The following is a 25868-nucleotide window of genomic DNA, read 5'->3' as shown; positions in this document are numbered from 1 at the left end:
GCATAAGTTCAGCTCTACAACAATGTAAACCCTAAAAAACAAAACAATAAACAATAACTGCACAAAAAAAACTGTATTAGTGAGAAGTGTTTTTTCCAGGCAAAACTGATGATTGTTTTTCAAAGTAAAACCCACATAAACACTGTGGTGAATCTGCACACTTCATTTACTTTGAACAGTGCTTGTGTGTTCGACAGGTTATCTGGGGGTACTGGGGGCTTTGTGAAGGGAGCAGAAGGCAGACCTTGGCAGGAAGAGAATGATAGTGTCTCGGCAGCATATAAAGACATTTTTATTTACACATTTGGTTTAGTATGTACCAAAAATATCAATGAAAGCCAATTTAGACATATTTCAAGCCATCTTAAAGTTATGCTGCTCTACAAATTGCCATCCCCTTTGAAGCAACTGTGTTAATGTAAACAAATCCAACAGGAAACAAATATACTGTTTATCACTACATGTGTTTTTTTTCAAGCCAGGAAACAGAGTTTATGGTTTCCACCATATGGCAATCATAAACTCAAAATGTTTCATATTCGTGCTGCCATCTTGTGGTGACTAAAGGAAACTGCTGTTCCAAATTGGCTGTTTCTTATTTTCTTGGACATTATGACACCCAGGAACTTGTGGCTGTTCCATTAGAAATAGAAAGCACCCACATACACAGAGATATTTTAAACAGTCTGTTTTAAGGAGACTTCCCCACAGGAAGCAAACCTTTTAGCAAGGCAGTAATGGCTGACACACATTACAGCAGAATACAAAGGTGGCTTTGTTCAGTACTAGAATAATTGAAGTGCACAGTTTAATGCTTCGGTGTACATCTAACTGGAATAACTAGTAATAATGAGGGCAATTTTAAGTTTGAAACTTTGTGTTTCCCTAAAGGACACCAACTCAGGACACCATCATTAGAAAGGAAAACTGTTACTGTTTCTGTAAATCCCAGACATGTTCCAAAGTAGGAGGATTTTCATACTCACAAATTTTCTAAACTTCAACATCATTCCTTTCAGGTGACACTTCCTCCCTGCTTTATCTGGATCAATATTTCTGTCTTTTTCCGTTTGCTCTTCTTTTACGATCAATTTTTAAAACTTTTATCTACCTGTTAGACAATATAATAGAGTCTCTACATCTGAATGATTGTTTTGTGTCGATTAATCTATATGTACATTTATTGATTGGTCAGATTGTTTTATTTAAGTGATATTTAATCCAAAAAGGGTTATTCTTTTCACTTTAGACCACTGTTCGCATATTAAATCTCTTAATTTCAGACAGATTTTGAAAAAGAACAAAGAATTTAAAGTTATTTTGGTGGTCAAGCTTTAAAAATAACTTTTAGTCTCTCTTAACACTTTCATTTTCTAAACTCTATACCAGGGGTACCAGATAAATTCTTTTACCAGGCCACTTCAGCGCCATCAAGTTTATAAATTGCTGCGAGGGGCTGGATTTGGCATGTAGGCCTTGAGTTTTACACATCAGTTTGATAATGTCTTTTTCTATGCTAGAACAAAGGTCTGATCTACAGATAGTTTTTGTTTTACAGTTACATTTTTGTTCTTCTAAAAAAATATATCTTCAGTGGGAAATCTTTTATTGCCATTAATAATTCAATGTTTCTTAGGTTCAGATTCGATTAGGCATCATTCACAAAGACATATCACATATAAATTAAGTATTCCTAACTAAGAGCAACCAATTAAATTTCAATGTTTCTGTTGCACACCCCCTGATTATCGTGGGGAGTCTATGGCATATTGTCCATGAGAGACCTCAGACCCTTACTATTAAAGCTATCAGGTGTTAATACTTCAACAGAGCCACGGGCCACAACTATGTACTATATAGTGCATGAAGATACTTTTAAATGAGCCCATATTTGTGTATAAAAAATTCTAATGGCAACATTTAAATTTCTGAGAGTGAATTTTCACTTTTAATCAGCATCAATCATCAAAAATAACCACAAATAAATTCTTAAAATATACAGAATATCTGTGTGATTTAATGCATTAAATGAATACATTAAATTTAATGCTTTGAATGCATTACTGGAATATAAATGAATTTCAACGAGTCTGCTTCACTGAGGTATAAAACTACTGTAGATGGTCTATAACAGGGGTAACAATTAAAAATCAGTGGAGTCCGAAAAAGTTCCGTAAAGGTCCAGAGACATTTTTAATTACAATCTGTTACTTTAAACAGAATTTAACACTGAAATAAAATGAGAATAAAATGAAGTAGAAAACAACAATCTTTCAGTTTGGTATATAGACATAGACATATATATATATATATATATATATATATATATATATATATATATATATATATATATATATATATATATATATATATATATATATATATATATATATATATATATATATAGACAATTGTATTTTTTTTCCCTTTCTTCCTTTTTTATGGCTTAATGAGAGCAGTGGGCTTTATGCCGCCCTGCACGTTTTATTAACCTGGGTTTGAATGGTGACAAAGCCATTCTCAAGCACATATCAAGGTGCTCATTCTTGAGCCTGGATCAATATTTATTTTTGATTAAGTTCATGGTGGAGAATCCTGCTTCACAGCAGTAGGTTGAACCAAACAAGTCAAAATGTGCAGGGTCATCTTTGAGCACACCATTTCACCTTTTTTTTCACCAGTTCACCACAGTTCTTCCAGCAGTCCACACTTTCTTTGCTCTCTTTTTCTCATTGTCTTCTCCTTCTTTCCCATCGCCCGGCTTGCCACAGGTGTGCCTGCTGTGTCTAAAAGCAGCAGTGAGCCAGAGTGACACAGCTCATTGGCTAATTTGTATCATTTGTAGCCTGGTCCTGGACACTCCAGACTCTTTACCATACAAATAGGAGAAGCAGCGCAAGTGAATTTATACAATGTCATCGGACAACAAGCAGTAATTTATAAATGTTTTCAATCAGGTTGAGTCTGGATTAACCAGCAGGTGGTCCTGGTCCGCTAATCTGTGACCTCTGGTCTATTAAGATTCGTTTCACTCAGCAGGATGACTTATATTGTTTTAAGCAGATATGTATACTGTTAATGCAAAACAATTCAAACGGTTGCTGTTTATATTTGTGACATTTTGTGAACTTTATCGCTTAAAAAAGCTTTTGGTCATTAAAACCTTTTTGAACAGAAAAATGTTCACCAATGTAACTTAGTTATTCAGAGAACCTAAAAATCCTGTCTGAAAATCAAACAATTGATGTCTCTGTATACCAGAAAACTTTAATTATTGTTAAGGAGACAGATTCACTGAATTGTTTTGCAACAATTTTGATTTGTGTCTTTGATTGATCATTCTCAATTATTTACCGATTGTGGAAAAGTGGAAAAGTTTGTTTTTCTTAATAAGGTAATGACACTTAAGCCTTTAGTGTTTTCATTTTGAGCACTGTGTTTTTATCTCTGACATTCATCCAATAAAAGAATAATGACACTGGGTGTGCTTGAAGAAGTATAATCTTGTGGAATCAATTACTTACAAACTCTAGGATTTTCATTCTTTAGAACTGAAATACAAATGACTTCTGTGAAAAGGATTTATTTTTAAAAATCCGTCAATGTCAGTTCTTTTGTATTTATTTACATATTTTCCAGAGTACATGAAAGCATCATTCAAATGCACTTTATAAAGAAACAAGCATTTGTGAGCAATAGGGGGAGAGCTAACAATATACCTTTTCCATCTGTTTCGTCCTAGAGCTTTAGTCATGGGATCAACAGTATCTATACTGCAAGATAATAACGTCATTTTCACATGTAGAACAAAGGCACAAATAACGCTGATATAGTTGTTGAAAATACTTCACATCTGGCTAAAAGTTTGACATGCTTACTGTACTTACATCTGTCTTAAAGTACAGTAAAGATTTTACAGACAGAAACACAGCAGTGGGAATTCTTTAAAAATTATTACATTAATCAACCAGGAAAAGGTCAAATGAGGAGAAGTTATTTCCTTGAAGGGACCATCACCCACTGTTGTCTCTTGTTTCAATGTAGATAAACTATAAATCTATTTATTCACACTCAGCAAAGTGTTATGTAATAAAAGTCGTATTCAAATCCTTATAGCATTTAATTTAACATACTGTACTAGACATTCTTTAATGCATTTAACTTCCTTAGCATAAATGAAGGACCATGTTTACATGTATATAGACAGTAGTTTAAAAGAAACTGACAAAGTAAAAAGTGGAAAAGAAACCTTAAATTAACGACAACAACAAAAAGTACCGAACCAAAAAAAAACATTTCAGTGAAATTTCTGTTTTGAGTAACAGGGAATTTTGAAAATATACTTTATGTTTAATTTGTTAATATCATAATGCTGGAGGTTAATTTCAGCAAATTCTGTTTCCCTGACACTGAAGAGGTAACTCGCCCACTTAAGTTTGTGTAACAGGTTTGTGTGACAGAAATAATTTTTTTCTCCTTCCACCTAAAGAAGAATTGACTAAATTCAAAAATACTTTGTTACTCTCAACACTACGCCGTAGTTGAATCATTTATATAGCAGCCTGTGCAGAATATGAGTTTGATATCAAATCAGGAAGAGAGGGGATTTTAGGGGATAATTTGTTTAATTTTTTTTTTATATACCTATGCCACTAGAACTGCATTGCAAAAACTTGAACTCTAAATAAGTTATTTTTCCTTAAAATAAGTGTGTTTTTTTAACTTGAAGAGGCAAATGAGACACTTTGCCAATAGAAGAAGGCAACTTACATTTAAACTAAGAAAAAAACAATTGCACTTTCTTATTAAAAGGGCATATTAAGTAGTTATTGTATTTAAAGAGTAAAAATACTAATTTCATTGGTAACTCATCTTATCTACCTACTCAAATTAAGGGTAAATACACTTAATGTAAGAAATTTTTACTTATTTTTCTACATTGTTTCTGCTGTGTGATAGGGTAATGGTGTATCGAAAAAGATCATGTTCTTTCCACTTGATTTGGATTTCATTGATGTGGAAAAGACTGAAAGTCCACCGAGATGCAAAAAATGAAAGATAAGATTGCACTTTTCCAACTCACATCCTAATATTCCTTTGTTTTCAACTTCCTTTAGAATCACCAGGCCATGAGCCTTTTCTTGATAACAATCTGCTTGATGTAAACACCTAACACCTGCATACAATCACTAACACTCACAGATTCACAAGACACACACACACATCCACACACAGAGTCTACTGCACATTTAGGGTGCGAGCGGACACTCCATGGTGCCAGTCTCTCAGCTCGTTGTATTTGGGTCCAACCACAAATCGAGTGGTGCTCTTGTTCACTCTGCCATCCGAAAAAGACAACAATAAAAGGAGAGAAAGAAGAGAAGAAAGCAAAAGAAGAATCATGAAAGTGGAATAAAGGAGCCTAACCATTCTAAAGAAAATTACAAGGAGATGGATTAGGACATACGCCGGAAACAAGGCAAGACAGTTATCAACAAAAGCTTACGATAGGAAAGAAACATTTAGAGGCAGAGAAGATGAACATGAACATGGCCAAGCATGTAACCAGAATAATTAAAGATATTAAGAAAACATAGAACTATTAGTCAGCCAAAAAATATGTTTTATGGTTAATGCCACACAGCGGAAAACCCGTTGAGAATTTAAAGAAATGCTTGCAGTAATTTACCCTGGCCAACCAACAAGGGCATGGAGAGTCAACAGATCATTTAATATGACAACACAACCATGGCAGAGTCATGGTTTTCAACCACATGTGTAAGAAAAACCATGCAGCACACAAAGGAAAATTCTTGAAGGATTTCAGATCCACTTCACAAGAAGCAAAGCCCAGATAATGCACACTTTGATTGGAAAGCACATTAATTAGGACAAATCTGATATCAATATAAACAAAGATAAAATAAAGCATACAAAGTGTCACGCTTCAAATTATTTGAAAATACTGTTTGAATGCGGATTTGGGTTTGGACTCGGGATCAGATGTGACTTGGCTGTGTACCCATTAGGAATTAGGCAACGTAGACATTACACTAAGCGTCACTTTAAACCAACAGGTGATCAACCTTTTATACATAAAAAAAAATCAAGAGAAATTCTAACTTTTTTTTTTCTTCAGATGTACTTACTTTGTCTTCTTTGATGTATCAGCTTCCTCATTTTGAGCTAGAAGGCAAACAATTCACCTTAAATAACTATTCTCTAAATTTCAGAACACATGGTGAATTTAGTCTTTGAGTTTGTTTCCTACCGTTCTCTGTGCCTGTGATCTGAGCCAGAATCCTAAAAGATCTGGACTGGGTGGTTCCTGTGCGTGGGCGCCAATCCTCTGTGTCCTCCATTATACGCTTTCTGCTGGCATCAGCGTGAGAGGGAATATGGTAAAAGTGGATGTCTGTGTCCACAACATGTTTCCGGGGAACTCTGAGGAAGGAGAGGTACATGACAGATGGATCAGACCAGAAAGCATCGCTTTATCTTGATTCATATCTTAATTGTTGCAGTTTTTGCAGGTTTGTTACTTAAATATTATCAAGCACTCCATAATGAGATAAAATGAGTAAGTTAGATGACTAAATGAGATGAAACTGCACTAATTAGACTCTGGGCCACACCACACTATGTTAAATAGTGGGAGAATCTAAATCAGCATGTTACCTTGGTAGCAGCTGATGGGGTTTTCTTGGAAATCAAGATGGAGGACATTGCAAGATAGGGTTAAATTAAAGAAAGGGGACTTTAAAACAGCTGCATTCTAATATTTTAAGCAAAACCAAACAAATTTTGTTAAGACTTACTTCAAAACATTTTGAGGACCACTAATGGTGCAAAGAAAAAGGAAAAGGAAATACAAAATTATTAAATTATGGGGATTTTTTTTTTTGGGTGTAAACATTAAAAAGGAACCAACAGAGAAGTAAAAAGGCATGATATGATATGATCTACTCCTGATAAGAACAGCAAAAATGAAAAAAAAAAAAAAAACATTGTTGTAAAGCAGCAACATTTAGGTCTGACTATCAACCACATGGTGGTGCTTTTGAGCTGTTTAAGTCCACATGTATGGAACTGCAATTCAGTTTCAGAGGGAGACTTTTTCAGCTTTGGTGCAAAGCAAACTAAAATACAAACATGTTCTGTGTTTGCTAATGTGTATGTACAGTTAAAGTCATGCTTGGCAACAAGCTAGTGATATGTCATAAACTCTGTCAGTAAATCAGCTCCCAGAAAAAAAATGACACATTGACACCCACCAAGGCACTATTTTCCATGGTCTTGTCTTGATCAATATTTTATAAATGTACAACCCCTTACTATCTGCCTGCTTAATTTATGAGTCTCAACACTTTCCTGTTACAGTAGCAGCAATATATGCTAGGCTACTAACGTTTATTAACAGAGTACAGATGGCAATGCTGCATTAAGAAAATGGAGCATGCTAAAGATTTACACCCTGCCTGAATTACTGCAGGTTCTGCATTTTGTTTGCCCTGAGTGAATGGAAAATTTAACATACATCCATTGTAATAAATGTTATTATTATTTTATGTGAATGGGTACAGCTGTGGAAAACATATTTTTGTACATGTACTGTTAAATTAAATACATGTTGTATTAAATTAAAACAAAAATAAATATTGAATAACAAATAAAATAAAATGTTTATGTATCTCTGCTTCTTTCTGTATCTCTGCTTCTGTCTCCTTGGTACCAGTTGGCCTCAAGAGATGGCCACTCACACTAAGCCTGGTTCTGCTGGAGGTTTCTTCCTGTTAAACAGAAGGTTTTTTTTTCTCTCCACTGTCGCTATAATAAGAATAAATAAATAATATATTACAAACAACTAGCAAATTGAGGGAGCAGCATTGCATGTGTTACACATGATCTCAAAGTGTGGCTGTTGAATGCGCTAATGAATCGGATGCATGCACATATCGTCCCATGCTGATGCAGGAAAAAACAATAATGTCAGCCTAAGATATTGGCCGACTAATGCATCGGTCTGTCTCTAGCTTGGACTTAATAATACTTATACTAATAATGATGACTTTAAAGGGGCTGCTGTTGTTACCTCTGCTAAGGAGTTTCTTTTTTTGTTTAGGAGAGTTTGTGTGTGTCTGTCTGTGTGTCTGTACATCTGTGTACAGGATAACTTGAAAAGATATAAATTAATTCCAAGGAACAATCCATTAAGTTTTGGTGATGAGCCAGATCACCATCTGGATCCAAGAATTTTTTATGAAAGATTCTGTGAATCCATGTATTTACTTAAGGTGGAAGTCACAATTGGTCTGAGGAAAAGAAATACTTTGCGGAGGTTTTAGCTCTCTTAGTGCATTTCTACTTACTTTTACAAGTATGTGAACTGCAATGCAAATCTTTCACTGCAGATAATAAAAGATTTTGGAAAGATAAACCCAACTTAACCCAAATTAACCATATTATTAATGAATATGCATTAAGACGACTGTACACTTTTTAAATGCTAAAGAAAGAAGGTTCCCATTTCTGATTTTAATGTAATTTAAAAGTTAACTTATGTAGCAGTAACTGCAAAAGGACTTTGATTTATGCACTGGACATGCAGATAAGCAACAGCAGAGTGATTTGGGTGAAGCTTAGAGAAATATGTTTATTATCAAAAGCTCATTATCCTATCTGTTGAACCAAACCTGAAAATAACCCAAAACAAAAATAGAAAAACACTAAAGTCACTAACGAAAAAAGAATACCAAACTGTAATAGTGAAAAGAAAAAGATGATAGTAGGAGTGAAATAAAGTTTGCAAAGACTGTGAGATTCAAAAGTATCAGTTGAAAACACCAGACCAAACACTCAACATGCCTCAGACACTAACTTTGTGACTGGACGAGACGTGTTCTGCAAAGCAGAGAAACAAGGATTGAAATGAATAGAAAACACAGATACATGAAGGTGAAACAGTCATTATCAGTTTTAGCACTAAAATATTTTGTTGATAACTCCCTTCTGAAACAAATCCTACATGGCATGCAAACAAGCAGGCAAGCAAAGGGAAAATTATATCAGCATGCTGTTCTAAACACCAGTTTGTTTATGTCAGTCCAGCAACATATAAAGAGGACTAATCCACAGACTAGAGTGAATGTCCTATGATTAAATAGGAAAAGAATAGCAGAAAAATCCTCTGGGGAATAATTTTAATATTGAAAACCAACACTAATTATCTTAGGTATTGATTTGTTAAAATACATTCTGCCCTTAAAATGAAAACTAACTAAATCAAAGACCTAGAGCACACTTTTTTGCAAGATGACTGAAAAAGAGCAAAGAAACAGATGTACAAACAGATGGCAAAGAAAGATCAGGTTTAAATTTCAGCTTTGGTCATTTCGATGATTTAAAAGGGTAATTAAAGTCATTTGTCAAATTAAGCAAAGTGGAATGCAGGATCTCACCCCCTCAACCCCGCCCCCCTTTTAGCTATATGGGGTAAGCTTACAGTACATTTTGTAGCTGCTTTGTTCAGAAAAAGACAGCTCCTTGATCCAAAACTTACAGATCTCTGTTAGAAACAGTCTAGTGGAATACATTCTTGATGAAGCTTAGCATAAATATAACTCTACATGGATTTTAAACTGGAATCTTTGTAGACAGAACGATTTGACAGATAATAGCCCTCAGCTTAAGCTCCCTACTGTATACAGGCTATATATATCCAGCTTAAATATATAACAGCATAGTTATATTCACTATGCTCCGAGAAATGGGGGAGCAGGCATTTAAGAAGGCCACTAATTTCTCTCCTAAGACAGGAGAGTTGGATAATAATGAGATTTATGTTGACATAGAGAGCAACAGGAAGGATAGTGGAGGGAAAATGAAATCTAATGATTACAAACAGACCCAGTAAAAAAAGGGTACAGAAATATAATGACTGTATTATCTGAAGGTGGATCTATGCTTATCTTTATTATTAAGTTGTTACCTTAGAATGCTTCAACTCTGCTGTAGAACCTCTGAAAAATCGAAAACTATTTGGAGTTAAGATGAATAAATGGCACCCATTTCTCTAATGCAACCCTTAACAACCATACCCGACCAGGATAGTAAAAGAGAGAGCTATAAATGTATGGAAACATGAAGCGTTGTATAATAACCTATTTTTGTAAAATGGCACTTTCCTTTTCACTTTTATACATGAGGCAATTCAAGCTCGTTTTTCATGCAATTTGTGTGAAATGATTACCCAAATGAGCATCAAGCAAATGAATGGTAATTGCTCTCTGTCCCAAATGTTGGCACAGAGTAGAAAAAAAGGCTTTTGCTTACAAAGCTCCAACTACAGCAACCATTTGGCAATATGTTTTGCATCTTGAAAGCTTGATGTGATTTTCAAGCTAGATTGATGTTCTTAGAGATACCTTCTTCAGGGTTTTTAATTCTGTCTGATGTGAGTTTCAACTGTTTTCATTTTTCCAATTAGTCCTTGCAGTTTTGTTTCTTTATAATGTTTTACACATGATGTTTTTTAAAATGCTTTAAATGTTTTTGTTTATTTATGTTTTCCATTTTTTTTATTTCCATCAAAGGTGACTTTCTAGAATTTATGTGATACAATTAGGAAGGTAACTAAGCGGAGAGTCTAAGTCCTAGGAAGAAAGCTATAGAAAATGGGGTCAAGAATGGAGGCATTCATTTGATTAGTTAGCAAGTCTACCACTCACCCGTTGAACTGCAGTAAGGCTCCTCCCTGACTCTCCAACAGGCCCCGCCTTTGCCCCATTGCCACCTCACACGCATTCTCAGTGGAGTAGAGGTTGATTGGTGTGTTATACACTGATGGCTGAGGTGGGACCAGCACAGGGGGGGAGGAGGAAGAGGATGCAGAGGATGGGTAAGAGACCAAAGGAGGAGAAGGGGGATGAGGGTGGGGGGAACTAACGAGGGATGAGGCAGGAGTGAAGGCAGAGGATGGGGAGGGGATGACGGTGGTGAAAGGTGACTGTAAAGGAGAATATGCGCCCTCAGATCTGAAACACCCATAAGGTTTGGGGGGCTTGTTCTGTAGGGCAAAGCACTGAGACTGTGGACGTTGTGGAACAGATGGATGGGTGATGGCTACTGGTTTTATGAGGTCTGTTCGGTTGTCCTACCAACATAACAGAAGAACATGCAAATACACACACACACACAAAAAATTAATACAAAGCTAAAACACTGATGGTTCCCATATTTGCTTGACCAATTAAAAAAAATAGCATGACGTTCTGTTTTAATATTGTATTCATATTGGCTGAATAAAATTCTTATGCATGGGTTTTAGGAAACAATCAGTGTTCATCAATGTTGATCAACCATGGTGTGCATCAAATAAAAATGTTGATGAGTAAGAACATGCAACAGAAACTGTGTATGGCATTGTTTCAGAAGGGAAATGGTCTTAAAGACAGATTCAAGGCACTATATTCAACTCAATCATTTTAAAACAGTTAGTTATACTGTATAAATGAATATTCCCTTCCTTTATAATAACAAATAACAGAAAATCTGTGCTCTAAATAAATAGTACAGTAGACAAATGTCACATATTTTTCTCAAAACTTTTTTATGAATCACATTGTGCACTTGTGTATTGGATTTTTTTAATTTTTGCAAAATAATTGTACATTACCTTTGGTGCCACTGGAGGAGGTTTAGCAACGCTGGACCTGGAAACGAAGGAGAAAGAAAGAAGAAAGTATGTGGACTGCATTTCCTTTCCTGTAAATTTTTTTTTTTTTTTTTTACCTCTGTGGGTAAAATTTCCCATACTCTATCAAAGTATTCAGTGACATCTATGGTAATCACAATGTAGAGGGTTCAGATGTTATTGGAGGTTTCAAACAAAGAAATAAAGAAATGTGGTTGCAGTGAATCACAACAGAACCTGAGCTCTGAGTGTTACAACCAATGTGAAAAGGTTTCTGTCATCAGCTCTGACAGAATCCAAACGGCTCTGGCTCAGTCTGCGTGTCAAAGAAGGAAACATCAGTTGTAAGAGCGAAAAAAAGTAGTACGTTTTTTGAAACAGCTGTTTTTATTCAGCGGCCTGTATCAGTCTGATAATCTATAGTTTATGCTTGTTTACCCGGGTCAACCAGAAATGTTCTTTTAGCAATATTCTGGTAGACACAACTATTACAGCATTATTATTTTAAAGATTTAGAAAATACTCCTTATATTTATGTGAATTTTATCATTTTAATTCATAGAAATTAAGGCTTTGCTGTAATATTTGATTAGAATTGTAATTATCATATGGTAAAACTAATTTAGACAACAGCAGTTAGGACTTAAATCTAAAGATTCCAACATCACCAGCAACATGTAGCAAAATGTAAACAAATGCACACATATACAAAAATTCCAAAAATTGAATAATCACAGAAGAAAAATGTATTTATATAAATTAAGAGACTAAGTAAACTGAACTGTAAGTGAAGACATATAAGGTTCAGCTGCCTTGCGGTTCATTTAGTGCACCCTCTCTGGAACTGTCCTCAGGGAGTTCTGTGTCCTTCAGCCTTGTAAATTTGAACCAAGACTTTAACTGTGCTTAAGAACACATTAGTCTACAGATACAGATACTGGTTTGGCCTTTTCTGCTCGACTCCTGTTTCCCGCTTGTTTGCCAGCAGTTAACCGATACTGTGAAAATGTTCCTTACACATGAGCTGAGGGTGTATTAAGTGTTGTTTTCAAAGAAGCGGACTAGAAAGGTCAGATTAAAAGCAACTTTTAAATTCAATCAATTAAAGTTTGTATTTGAACTCAGTTCATTTTTAAAGTTATTGAAGGTAATAATCAGGAACTGATGATCAAAGATTATGATTTCCTCTGTAATGTACTTCATAGAAAAAAAAAAATCCTTTCCTTATGCTTTGATGAGCTCCATTAACTCATTGTGAAAAACAGCTAATCCCAGGCTGTTCTCTACAACCAGTCTGTTCCTCGGCCTGGTTTTCATGTGTGTCAAAGCTGAAGGTGAACTCAGAACTCAGAAGAAAAACTTACTTTTTGGTTTAAAAAACTTTTTCAATTAGCTCCTCAGAAAGCAAAACAGATCCCAGCCCTATTTTATTTTACCACCTAATAAATAGAATATTTTCATGTACACTTTGCTATCCACTTGCAGACCACTTGAGTTACGAGTACCCCCGGTTGGAAATCCCTCCTGTATAGCACTATATTTTGTTGCAATTGCAACTTTAATTGTTTTGGGTTATACCTCTATTACGTATAAACATCTAGCCTCAAGCTTCAGCACACTTTTGCTTATAAAGTTGCTCCGGCTCAGTCGGATAGGTTGCTAAATGGTGCCTCTACCAGGTTTTCCCACAACATTTCCCAAAATTTAATTCTATCTCTACTCCCATGAAATTACAACAGCTAGCCTGTTGCTGAACAGTTTCCCCTGCAGGATACTATTTCTATTATCTTTGATCTGAGTAAATATTTGTCTGTACGAACAGCTACTTTTACATCAGATTCGTAAGACTTTTTTTTATCAACTATGGCGTCCTCTGAACAAAGCTACTACTTTGGGATTTCTCGTAGTTTCGTTCAGTAATTTTAAAGACTTTTAAAAAAAATATATTTCTGACATACAACAGGTGATCCCCGTAAAAACAAAAAAGAAACATTTGACAACGAGCCAGAATGCAGTTCAAAAATATGTAAGACAAAATCAGTAAAAAGCAGGTCCCTCATCCCTTGTAGTTAGAGGAATGTACAGACTTTTAAAAATTTTTAGTTGAAAAGAACAAAAAAAAAGAAGAAATAATGATATCAAAGTGAAATGAACTTGTAGTAATTTTACACAATGTTTTAAAAGTTAAAGGGGTGTTACTATATTAATGGGACAGTGAGGAATATGCCTTATAGCCTACAGTAAAATTGGAAAAATACAGTGCTTAAAAAATACATTCCTGAATGACAGAACACACCCCATATTTTGTATCACCTCTCAAAGTCTGCGTCATCCTTTATCCTTGCAAGTTTCCATGGACACACAATGCTGTAAATAGTCTACCTAGTACTCAGTTTATGTGTGGACAGCTCTCAGTTGCACAACTTGTGGCATGGAAACATGTCTGGCACATAAGGCATGAAGGGGAAGACTGGGGTATCAAGTGGGGATCATAGATACAACCCTGGAATCCCAGTGGACTTTGCCTCGATTACGAAGCAGCTATAACAGGAAATAGCAGCATGGAAATAAGTTGCTGTCATATACCAAAGTGGAGGAGGATTTTGGACTAGATTATAGTTTTATCACTAATGCCTTTCCTTGCCTCTAGGACTGCGGATCAATGGTAAAGAAGTTAAGTCAGATGTGATGCAAAAAATGATGCAAGTTAGTTTAGAAATGTTTAACATATCTGAAAATGTGTGTAAAAAAATATTTCATTTGTAGAGTATGCTGATTATCTATTTTCTTTTTGACCAATACAGATCTTTGTATAGATTTTTTTTATTCAAAAACATTATATGATATAGTTGGAAATATTAATAGAAAGAAAATGTTTTAATTTAAATGCATACATATTTCTATTTAACTTTTTTCAGCAGCTGACACTCTCAAGATTATATTAACATGTAAAACAACCGTTACATGCAAAACTAAAAACACTAATGGCCCACACCAAGTTTCTCTTCCAGTTCCAGTACGAGACTGGCAGACCTTTTTCGATGTATGGAAAATAAACGCTTAATGCCCCTATAAAACTTATTTCCAAAAACTTGACTCAGCCTTTCATTAAAACTTTTGACAGTGAGTGTTTTTTTATTTATTTATTTTCATTTTACAAGTTTGGCTTCAAAATGCTATAGGTCTAAGATAAGTTTGCTAGGATAACTACTGGTGTGTTTTTCTGAGAGAAATGAAAATCAATGTTTTGACCAACATCTTTTTTTTGGCTTAATACTGTTGTCTAATTTACTAGCGTATGCTTTCCCACAAACACATTTAATGGTTGTTTAAATAATACCGAAATATATTTGTACTCTATATATGTTTATATATATATATATATATATATATATATATATATATATATATATATATATACACCACAAAAGCAGTTTCACAGGGAACCTCTAGGTACTAGCAGGTACCTCCTCTGTCAGAAGAGACTAGGTGGTTAATAAAATCTGGAGGGGTTGAGAAGCAGGTTGAGGATTTATCCGCCCTGCGCTGACACATCCTAAACCAAACATTGCTTCTTTTGGAAGACAAGCAATATTTGTCCTGGGGTTTCTTGGTTGAAAAAAAAAATGGCAGGAGTAGTGGCAATTTTGGACATGTGAATGCAACTCATATGGATAAATATATATTAATATTGTTTTATTAAACATAAAACATTAAAAAGAACAACTTTAAATATTCAAAAAAAAAAAAAAATCGATGAAGGCATGTTTAGATTAAACAATGCATTTTAGAGTGGAAAAAAAATATGCTGATAAATGTTAGGAGTAATCTGTCAAAGGGCAACAATTCATTATGCCCTCCAGCTAATCATGTACTTATCTATAACTTATTTATATGCATAATTAGGTAAACAAGACAAAAAATCATTAAACGCAAACATTTGTCATGTATTTTCCCAGAAAATGAGTATGTGGACTTGTATTTTGAAAAAGTATTTAATAACGAAGTGTCCTGCTGTTCATATGACAGATTCCTTTAATCTAATGAATGCTAAAAAACCTGTATATTTGCATTCACACAAAAAACACATACGGTGACGTAGTGTGCTGGGTGTGGTGACAGTCATATGAGCCTTGAGAGGAAAGTCTTGGGAATGTTACTGGGTGGATGTAAAAATGCAGAGTATAAGGACCAATTTATTCACTACACAGCATCTGGTCTGCAAATGTGCTTAATGAATGCAAAGCTAAACAAAACGCACATTATGTTTCACTAAGTTTGTTTACTGCTATAAAAAAATTTGACCTTTCCTGCTTTGTGTTCCATTCTCTAAAACAATTACTCTTTTTTTTCTTGCTGGTCATTGACATTTGGGTTTGTATTACTATGATGTGTTTTGTTTTTTCTTTTATATTTTTTTCAAAAATGTCTTTAGTTTTGATTTTAAATAAGAACTGAAGACTTTATGATTAACTCTATAAAGCTGATAATGCATTGGAATATAGTTTAAAAAGGTTAAAATGGAACAAAATCCGGCCCCAATATTCCTATGTGATGTTTAATTGGTGAATTTCAATATACTGTAATGGGGAAAACAGAAACTTAACATACATCTCCTGAGATAATTAAATACAAACAACAGCAACATCTTTTTTTAAAGATTAAAATTAGAGTTATTTGAAGAATTTCTTTTAAATTAGTCCTGAAGCTCAATTTGTTTGTTATAAGGGAAAACCATCAAGGATCGTATCCTGGATTTAAAGTTTTTAAAGCTTTTTTTTTAATCAACGTGTAAGTGTCCTACAAATTCTAGAAAATTCCTTATCTGCTACCTCCCACTGTTATCTAGGCAAAAGCAACTGCAGGCTTTTCAATCAGAATGACATCACATTGACTTCTAAAGAAAACTCTGACACTGACCAGATGGAGGAAAAATCTAGGTTTGAACTGCATCAGCTTCCCTTCAATAACATAAACGAGGGGAAAGGTTGCATTTCAGTACCTATGAACTATCACAGTCACTTTGCTGTGGCTGTTCAATTCAAAGGATTGTTATTTTATCAGCTGTTTGGGTGTAACACTACATCTATCTTACAAGATAAAAATATTGGGTACATGATGATGGGTTTAGGAATGCTTAACAATATTCTAGGGAAAACTAAAAACTCACAGCCTATTTTATTATTTAAAGCTTGGTGATAATGGGCTTCCTTCTTTTGCATGCACAACTTACTTTGTTATTTGAAGGATTTGAAACTTACAATGTGACAACACATTCCTTAGGAGATTTTGGTTCCCTAACCACAGATGTAATCCAACAGTTGCAAAATATTTTCCTGCCTTACCTCATGATGTGAATCTAATCCACATCCCAAAGGTGATCTAATCTGTTGAGAAGTGGGGGCTGTGGAGGTTTTTCTAGTACAGTTACCTCATAGTCAGTTTTAGGTGAGATCAAACTCTGTTATTTTTAGACTATACACAGCCAGAAGCAGCCAGAAGACTATTGGTAAACTGTCCCCATTAACGAATGGTTATCAAAAAATTTTCAGGTGGGCTTTGGTATTTCCTCAGCAAGAGCTTAGCAAGTACCAACACCAGGTGTGTCAAGAAAATATTCCCTTCACTGTAACACCGATGCAATCATCATGCAAGAAGCATTCGTACGAACCAAACCCGTTCGTAAATCGTTTGTACAATTGATTTTTAGAGAAAATATGAAGACAGAAAAAAGAATAATGTGGTGTTTGATTCGAACAAAGCAGAAAAAAAGTGTTTCTTTTCTTAGATTTGTGTTAATCAGTTGACTGAAGCTTTGCATTCAGCTTTTCTGGCAAAATAAAAAAAAAGGCACAGAATGCATGAATATAGAGCACAGCTGGATTTTAGACACACATCTTAGACATGTAGCTTGGTTGAATTCTGCAAGTTATATGCTATAAAATTACATTCAGGCATGTTCTAGAGTGGCTTTTATGATATGAATAAAAAAAGATCTATAAAGGATCTATAAATGTATAGGCAGGATGGCAATGCTGCCTGTTCTCATTTAATTATGTAAGAAATCTATTTAATATAAATGAAGCCACAAAATATTTAGAAGAATATTTAAAAACAAATAACTGTTCAATTCAATTTCCTCTTCTGAGAAAGAAAGAGATTCTAAGGTATAGGCTAACTGAGTAAAACAAATATTAAAGAAAATATTTAGGTAAAATAGGCAAATTCGGAGCAAGGCTCAATAGCCCCCCTGTAGGTCTGCCCCTGGTGCAGGGTAATGCAAGATGATTTAGGACAAATTAAACAGATTGATTGTGATTTCAGCTGTTTTAGTAGAAACATTTTCTTCACACTATGTGTTAAACAGCCCAAATTATTTTGATTTAACTTTTTTTTTTTTGTGGCTCAAGGATGTTATTGTGATTCATTTATTTCTCCTTATTTGGCAAATAACAATGAATTGTAGCCACCAGGCTGTTTGCCACAGCTGTTTTTTTCTTTTTTTTGTCGGTAAAAATCTGATGACCTTGGTTAGCAATAGACTACAGTTTTTATATTATGAACTGGTATAATGTATTGGTTAATTAAAAGAAGTTAAAGAGGTGACCGAAAATTCCTTAACTTTGCTTTGTCTGTAACATAGCAACAAATTGGCACATTTCGCTGTCTAACAAAAACACTTGGCAGTTCACTGGTACCCTGAGGTGTCTTAAACACAAATCATGAGGGGAAACAGACACATTAAATGAAAAAGGAGGAGAAAGGAGGGAATGTTTCCAGCAGCTTACTAATGAACCCAGCATGAGCTAGGAGAAAGGTGGAAAGGGAACTGACAATATTTCAGCTGAAAAATAGACTATAGATGTGGATAAAAGTGTAATATAGGTAGATGAAGATTAAAATAAACTGCTGCCATAGATGCCTTTCAGAGTTTATACTTCAGAGGTTAAAAGTCTATGTAACAGCAAATGCATGTTACTTCAAAGTTACAGTTTGTTATATATATATATATTTCCTGTATAGTAATGTTTTAAAGTACAATATTAGAGAATTTTTACTTCACTAAATATGAAGTAATTTTGTATTGCCCCTTTTGAACAGTAATGACATCATGAGGCTTCACATGAAAAGTAAAAGCATCTAAACATTTAAACAATGAAAAAATTAAATGTGAAAAGCCTGTGAAGTTTCAGTGTGAGAGGAAGGAAAAGACAACATGTTATCTACTGCTGCTTTTTGTTAAAAATGTCTGGCAACTGACGATAAATGATAAAAATGAATAAAGTAATAAAATAAGAAAAATAAGGACAGAAACTGCAAATGGAATAATCAAAGAAAAAGAAGACAGGTCAAAAGGTCTCCAACTGTTTATCCTCCTTAGAAAAAAGACAGTTCTTACCAAGATAGCTGGAGCAAGATTGTGTTTTCCATTGTAAGCTTCTGACTATAGGTCTGCTGAAAAGGCTGACAATAGCAACACATAGCAGAGATATTCTACAAGAGATCCACTCAGACACATACTAAATCTAAGTGATTTAAATATATATGGAAATAAAATGTAAATATTTATACTAATGTTGGCCCTGCTATAGACTGGTGACCTATCCAGGGTGTAACCAGGCTTTCACTCATAAGACTCTTGAAGAGGGGGACAAGAACCTCTCACTGTAATCAGAAAGCAGTTTGATTTTGTCTCATCAATGCTTATAATGAATAAGAAGTGCCTCTACAATCATTGAATGGCTTGTAATTAAAAAGTGCAAAATTCTAAATGCAAAATACTATTGCTAATTCCAGTTCACATCACAGTAACAACGCTGGTTAATGACTGGATGCTGCCCTAACTAATGTGCTTCAGATAAACTTTTTTTCAAAAGGTGGTTTCTGTTTTATGCTTGTGGTGAATTAAAGGTAGACAGTGTATGAAGTGTGTAAGAATTTATACAACTCTGACTTAGAAGCCTGAACACCACTAAAGTGGAAAACTTGTGGATGTAAATAAATACAGTCAATGATTATTTATCACAAATATGAAAAAACTAAAACTGTGCACAGTTACAAACTTTGGCTAAGCCACAAGTGATTTCATAATAATAGTCTATAACTAAGAAGTGCGGGTATCCAATCAGAAACTTTTGAGTAAATCTGGATATAGCCTGGACAGTAAATAATAGAAAGCATTAAAATTAAATGTGAATAATGGCAAATGTCTGGGACAACTGTGAATCATTTGAAAAAATACATTTCATTTGATTTGGAACAAGTCTGCCTAGAGTGCAATGTATGGTTTAAGAGTGCACTGTCCTCCTAAACTTACAATATGCAAATATTCATCACTTACAGTAAGAAATAAAGCTTCTTTTTTCATTTGAAATCAGAGCAGCTGACTCTTCAAAGTTTTGTGGATCCTTTAACAGTCCTGGCAGTGCTGAAGAGGAGTGCTTTTGGCTAGGCACGAGACATATTTGGCAAACAGTGAAGAAGAACAATAAAAAAAAAAAAAGCAAAGACAGATGATCTCAGATGATCTTAACACAATGTTCTTGGCCTCATAATACCAGTGGATACCTTTCTCTGACCATAATGTGACTGGAATTAGTATTTTATATGGAAAGAAATAACTCATTTGGAAAAGACATGCAAAGATATGTGTCTAATGCTTCTCCTGGTATTAAGATATCAGTGGTAGATTCAGTGTGGCTTTCCAATGATGACAGCAACCAGTTTTAGATAAGTTTTGGCAACTTCCAAAGAGCGATGAAGGACAGAGGCAGGTGGGCCCAGTGTTGCATTCTTGGCTAAGGAGCATCTCTGACAACTGTCACCTAAATAACTGGCAAAGGCAGCCACAGGGAGGGAACCTATAAGTACCGTACATCCATAGTACTGCAGACTTTTGTAGCTACAGATGTCAAACAGCTTCACTGCAAGGAGATCACTAATATGTTGCTCTTTCATATTATATTCACATTGACAGATGACATATTGATGCATTTTTTACTCACAGCAACACTGTTAATGTTGAAACAATGAAAACTTATACACACACACATATATATATATATATATATATATATATATATATATATATATATATATATATATATATATATATATATATATATATATATATATATATATATATATATATATATATATATATATATACTATGTCAGTTTCTTCTTCTTAACACAACACTATGCCAAATGTCTGCCAACAGGATAAACTTGAGTGCAATCATGCAAATGATTATTTTGCTGATATTTGAACCCTTTTAAACACAGGGCTCTTGTTACTTGCATCCCAGTTCCAAATAAGCATGGCATACAAAGTGGGGCCCATTTCAAAGAAGGTTTAAAAATAGACAGTATGTAATTTTATTAAAGTATCAGAGTTACCTATATTCAGGTAATACCCACATCCCTTCCACAAATAAAACAGCCAGTTATGTAACTCAGACCTTCTCGTTTTTCTGATTAGAAGCTATGTTTTACATTTATAAAGACCTCCTTGAAAAACCATGCACTAAAACAATGGTGCTCTCACCATAATAGCAATATCATGAGTGCTATACTCAGGCTGCCTTTGTAGGTAAAAATATTAAAATCAACTGTTGTAGATGTGTAGTCAGCCTACTGCTAAAAAGTTCAAATATCTTCGAGTATGAGAGATTATAGAACATTTATTGGCATGTTTTAAAGCAAAGGTCAATGCACATAGTGCTCTGAGCTGCAGGTATTTTTCATTTAGGAAGTGTGGTGGAAAAAATGTTGATAACTTCTCAAAAGATACTGAAGAAGACAACAGCAAACCCACTGTAGAACAAGTGCTACTTATGTTTTGGATGCTGTGCCAGTATATAGTAGTTATACTTAAAAATCTAGGATGTGCTTTTTACAAAAACTTTAAGAGCAACTCCCGAAATATATGCAGAGGGACGTTTTTATTATTTTTCTGAACTTGTGCATTTTCAAGTTTTATTTGTGGTGTACAGGCTGTTTGTAAACCTCCCTTGAACCTGGACCCAACCCTTTTCATGTCATTAGCACCTTTTCGTGGCTTAAACTAACTCACACAGCTGCTTAAGCTTCAATCTGTATGATTACTTAAATATTTGTGTGGCTTGCCTTGGTTTTCAGTCAATGCCAAATGTTCAGTTTTTCCATCAATGTTTTCAGTGACTGATCAGTGTTTACAAAACCGATTAAACAAGGGTGCTCAAAAGTAGGTTAATTGTTAAGTTAGCGATCCAATTACACATTACGGTCCTAGCACTTCTGGCTTGCTGTTTCTTAGTTTGGACATTATGACACCCAGGAACTCATGGCTGTGCCATTGCAAATGAAATAGAAAGCACCCACATACACAGAGACCTTTTAAACAGTCATGGGTTTTAGAGTGACCTCACCACAGGAAGCAAACCTTTAAGCCAGACACTAATGGCTGAAACACATTATAACAGAATACAAAGGTGGCTTTGTTCAGTAATAGAATAATTGAAATGAACAGTTTAATGCTTCGGTGTACATCTAACTGGAATAACTAGTAATAATGAGGGCAATTTTAAGTTTGAAACTTTGTGTTTTCCTGAAGGAGACCAACTCAGGACACCATCATTGGAAAGGAAAACTGTTGCTGTTTCTGTAAATCCCTGATATTTTCCAAAGTAGGAGGTTTTCCACACTCACACATTTTCTAAACTTCAACATCATTCCTTTCAGGTTACACTTCCTCCCTGCTTTATCTGGATCAATATTTTCCTTGCTCTCTTCTTTTAAGATCCATTTTTCCAAGTTTTATCTACTTGTTAGACAACCTCATAGAATTCCAACATAGAATACATTTTTCTGGGTCTTCTATATACCGGTATCTTTACAACTAAATGATTGTTTTTTTCTTTTTATTGGTTTTATCTAAATCTTCATTGATTGTGCTTGGTTATATTTTTTTAATTTAAGTGATATTTTAATACAAATTTTTTTTTTTCTCACTTTAAACAACTGCTCGCATAGTAAATCTATTCATTTCAGACAGATTTTCAAAAACAGCAAAGACTTTAGAGCTTTGCTTGTCAAGTAAAGCTTCAAATATAATTTTTGATCTCTCTCAACACTTTCATTTTCTAAACTCTATACCAGGGGTTTCAAAATAATTTTTATACCAGGCCACTTCTGCATCATCAACTTTATAAATTGCTGTGAGGGGCTGGATTTGGCCTGCAAGCCTTGAGTTTTACACATAAGTTTGATAATGTCTTTTTTAATACCAGAAAAAATGTCTGATCTACAGATTCTTTCTGTTTTATGTTACTTTTTTTTTTAAATATACCCTCAATGGCAAATCCTTTATTACCATCAATCATCGACTGCATCTTATAAGTGTTGATCTGCTTTAGCATGTTTCATTTATTGCAGATAGACCACCATGAAGTATTAAGAGAAACCGGTTTATTTTTCAATTGCAGCTTCATTGTTTTTTAAGGACTGTGGATGTAGCACATAACTCCAAAGCGCGGAGTTTACTGAGGATGAATAATTACTAGACCCCAGACAATCAGTCTTAAAAGGTAAAAAAAAGGTACTAATTGATAATCCTAAAAGAGACTTTGGTGTATTTAATTTGTGTCTATAAAAACTATCTAGAACCTGCATCACATGAGCAACCTTATAATAGAATATCAAATAATATTTTGTAGAATTAAAGCCTCTGTGATGGATTATTATATATCAGGGACACAGAGGTATATAAAAAACATAAATTTTATCCCTTTATGGTTTTCTTTAAATGATGGAGGGGTGAATCGAGTTCTAGATAATTTGCCAAAACTTTTATTTATTTAATGTGCCTAATTAGCCCATACAAATCATCATTCTCCATTTAAATATGTCCTGTAAGGGTAAATTAATTTGAAATTTTTGCATCATGTTCATTATAAAACTGCTGCTCGTCACTTTTTTTAATCAATTCTCGTTATGGAAAAAAAACAATAAGCTGTCTATTTACAAAATGCAGACATACAGACGGATAAGATATTCTTAACTTTTCTCCCTGTCTGTTCATAGTTAACATTCCAATTTTATGATAGCAAATAGAACACCCAATCAAAATGTGCTGGTGAAAGGGGAAAAGGAAAAGAGAACAGAGTGACTCCCATAAAAACTAAAAGAGACAACGAGAGGAAGCTGTTTGTTCCACTGTTTAAACTCAATAAAGCCCAGATGGTGACTCTGGTGTGACACTGTCTGAATACACAAAATGTCCATCACGGAATCAGCAAGCACCAAACATCAAACTGAAATGAAACTCGGAAACTTGTTTAACTTATAAAATAAGTCATTGTAAGAGATGCAAATATATATCAGACACTACGACTTTATAGAGTTAAGTACTAAATAAAGTCAGGCTGAAACGATTATTTGGATGAATCATGATCGATTAATCGTTAACTGGAGTATAGAGACTCTAAAACATGCCTTTAGCTTACAGAGCAACCCATTTAGAGCTGTAATTATAACAAAAATTGTAAAAAATATATATCAACATCTTGCATTCAGAATTAAAAAAAAAAAAAAAATTCTGTCAGTATGCTCTATCCAGAAACCCTCAATGGGAAAAGTTTGAGTTTCACCTGGTTTAATTTCGTAAAACATCTTCTGGAACGTATCGCTATCAATTATTAGTCAACAGATTAATCGGTTTGCTAAATAATCATAGTTGCAGCCCTAAAATAAAGGCAATTTAATGTTTATGATGATGTCTTTAATGCACAAACTGTAGATTTAGCAAATATACAATTGATAAGCAAAAGCTTCATTTTCATATCATGACCCTATAAGATGTATTTAAAATATTCAAATACTGCATAACTACTGTGTGTATAATTTAGGAGTTTGGCAATTTAATTGTTTTTGGAGTACAATGCAACACCAGCTGTTTAACGGTATAGTGCAGGATTTTTGTAAAAAAAAATGCACATGTACAACCCTGTACCTGTTCCTGAGTGGGAACACCTATTAAAACGTGTGCAAGTGCGTGCACAAGCACATTTCTTCTCGATCACACTCTGTTTAAAAATTGCTGTTTGCAAAGTTGCTTGTTTAACTACTTTCAGAAAAAATGAGCCTGTAGTGCTGTAAACAAAAAAAATAATAATAATAATAAAAAAAAAAGATTGACAATTAAGAGGACCACTTATTTTGATGATCCACCCAGAAAAACAACATCTTCAACTATTCCTTTAAGTTTTAAAATCAATGCAAAAATGCATACTCGTCATGTAAAATATATTTTTCAACACTCATCCAGTCTAGCATGTGGATCTGTTTATTATTCAGCAAACTGTTTAATCTGCTCGTAGGTACTAAGATGTTTTAGTCATATCAAATGCACTCCGACTTTCCCTCAATCTGACCACACCCCTGTTTAACCCTGTCCTCTCATCCCCATATTTTATCATACCCACTGCCATTACAGATTTTGTTGGCCTTTTTGAAATGTGTCTGTTGATGAGGTTATGGTTTTAAATCACACTTATAATAAACTTTACACTTAAAGTTTTGTAAATAATTCTCAAACATATTACATTTTTAACTAGTTATGCTTACATTTATTGCGAAAAAATTCACAGGTAATATATCTTTTTTTTCAATGTACAATAATCTCATGCTGTAATCTGCGCTGTGTGGTAGATTAATTATTTTAGGGGCCGCTGCTCTCCACCTAGCCCTGAACCACCTACAGCTCCCAGGAACCTACTTCAGGCTGCTGTCTGACTCTCAAAGAAAGCCACACACAGACACTAGTTTACAAGAAGTAATCCAGTATTTACTGCAGGCAGACATTTTTCTGCCATTAGGCCAGAAGTAAATATCTTTATTTTGTCATTGTTTGGACGCAGATTAGAAGATATGCTCTGACCGGAATGAGAAGAGGAGTGAGTGTAGTAGTCCACTTAAAGGTGAGAGAGGAGCCGAGAAGTGACACACAAAAACATAGAGTAGTGCCAAAGATTTTACCTTTTGTATATACAATAATGTATATTGTTTTATTTTTAATGATCTAGTTGATTGAATGCTTTTCATTATTTCATGAAGGGAAAGTATTGCAGCCTTGAACATCTCACACTATTTAAGTAGAAACATACACTTGTACGGTTGCTGCCAAAGAACCAGCCAA

The 25868-nt window shown here is 34.3% G+C and overlaps 1 protein-coding gene across 8 annotated transcripts in view; it reads right to left on the bottom strand.

Moving 5' to 3' along the window:
* Positions 1-25868, bottom strand: part of pdlim5a (PDZ and LIM domain 5a) — an 81613-nt gene that overhangs the window by 22173 nt on the left and 33572 nt on the right. For 2 of the 8 annotated variants that reach the window (XM_038306001.1, XM_038306008.1), the window contains exons 4-7: positions 11675-11711; positions 10728-11152; positions 6272-6444; positions 6150-6186 (exon numbers count right to left, since the gene is read on the bottom strand). In XM_038306001.1, coding sequence (XP_038161929.1) covers positions 6150-6186; positions 6272-6444; positions 10728-11152; positions 11675-11711 — 672 coding nt within the window. Of the gene's footprint in view, positions 1-6149; positions 6187-6271; positions 6445-6678; positions 6703-6818; positions 6840-8878; positions 8902-10727; positions 11153-11674; positions 11712-25868 lie in introns of all 8 variants that reach the window. The other 6 variants (XM_038306019.1, XM_038306051.1, XM_038306030.1 and 3 more) reach the window with 6 other exon arrangements.

This window comes from Cyprinodon tularosa, unplaced genomic scaffold, assembly GCF_016077235.1.
Source record: "Cyprinodon tularosa strain WSP-4 unplaced genomic scaffold, ASM1607723v1 ctg115, whole genome shotgun sequence".
NCBI classification, from domain to species: Eukaryota; Metazoa; Chordata; class Actinopteri; order Cyprinodontiformes; family Cyprinodontidae; genus Cyprinodon; species Cyprinodon tularosa.
The sequence above is the reverse complement of the archived record's forward strand: the minus strand, read 5'-3'. Positions and strand labels throughout refer to the sequence as shown.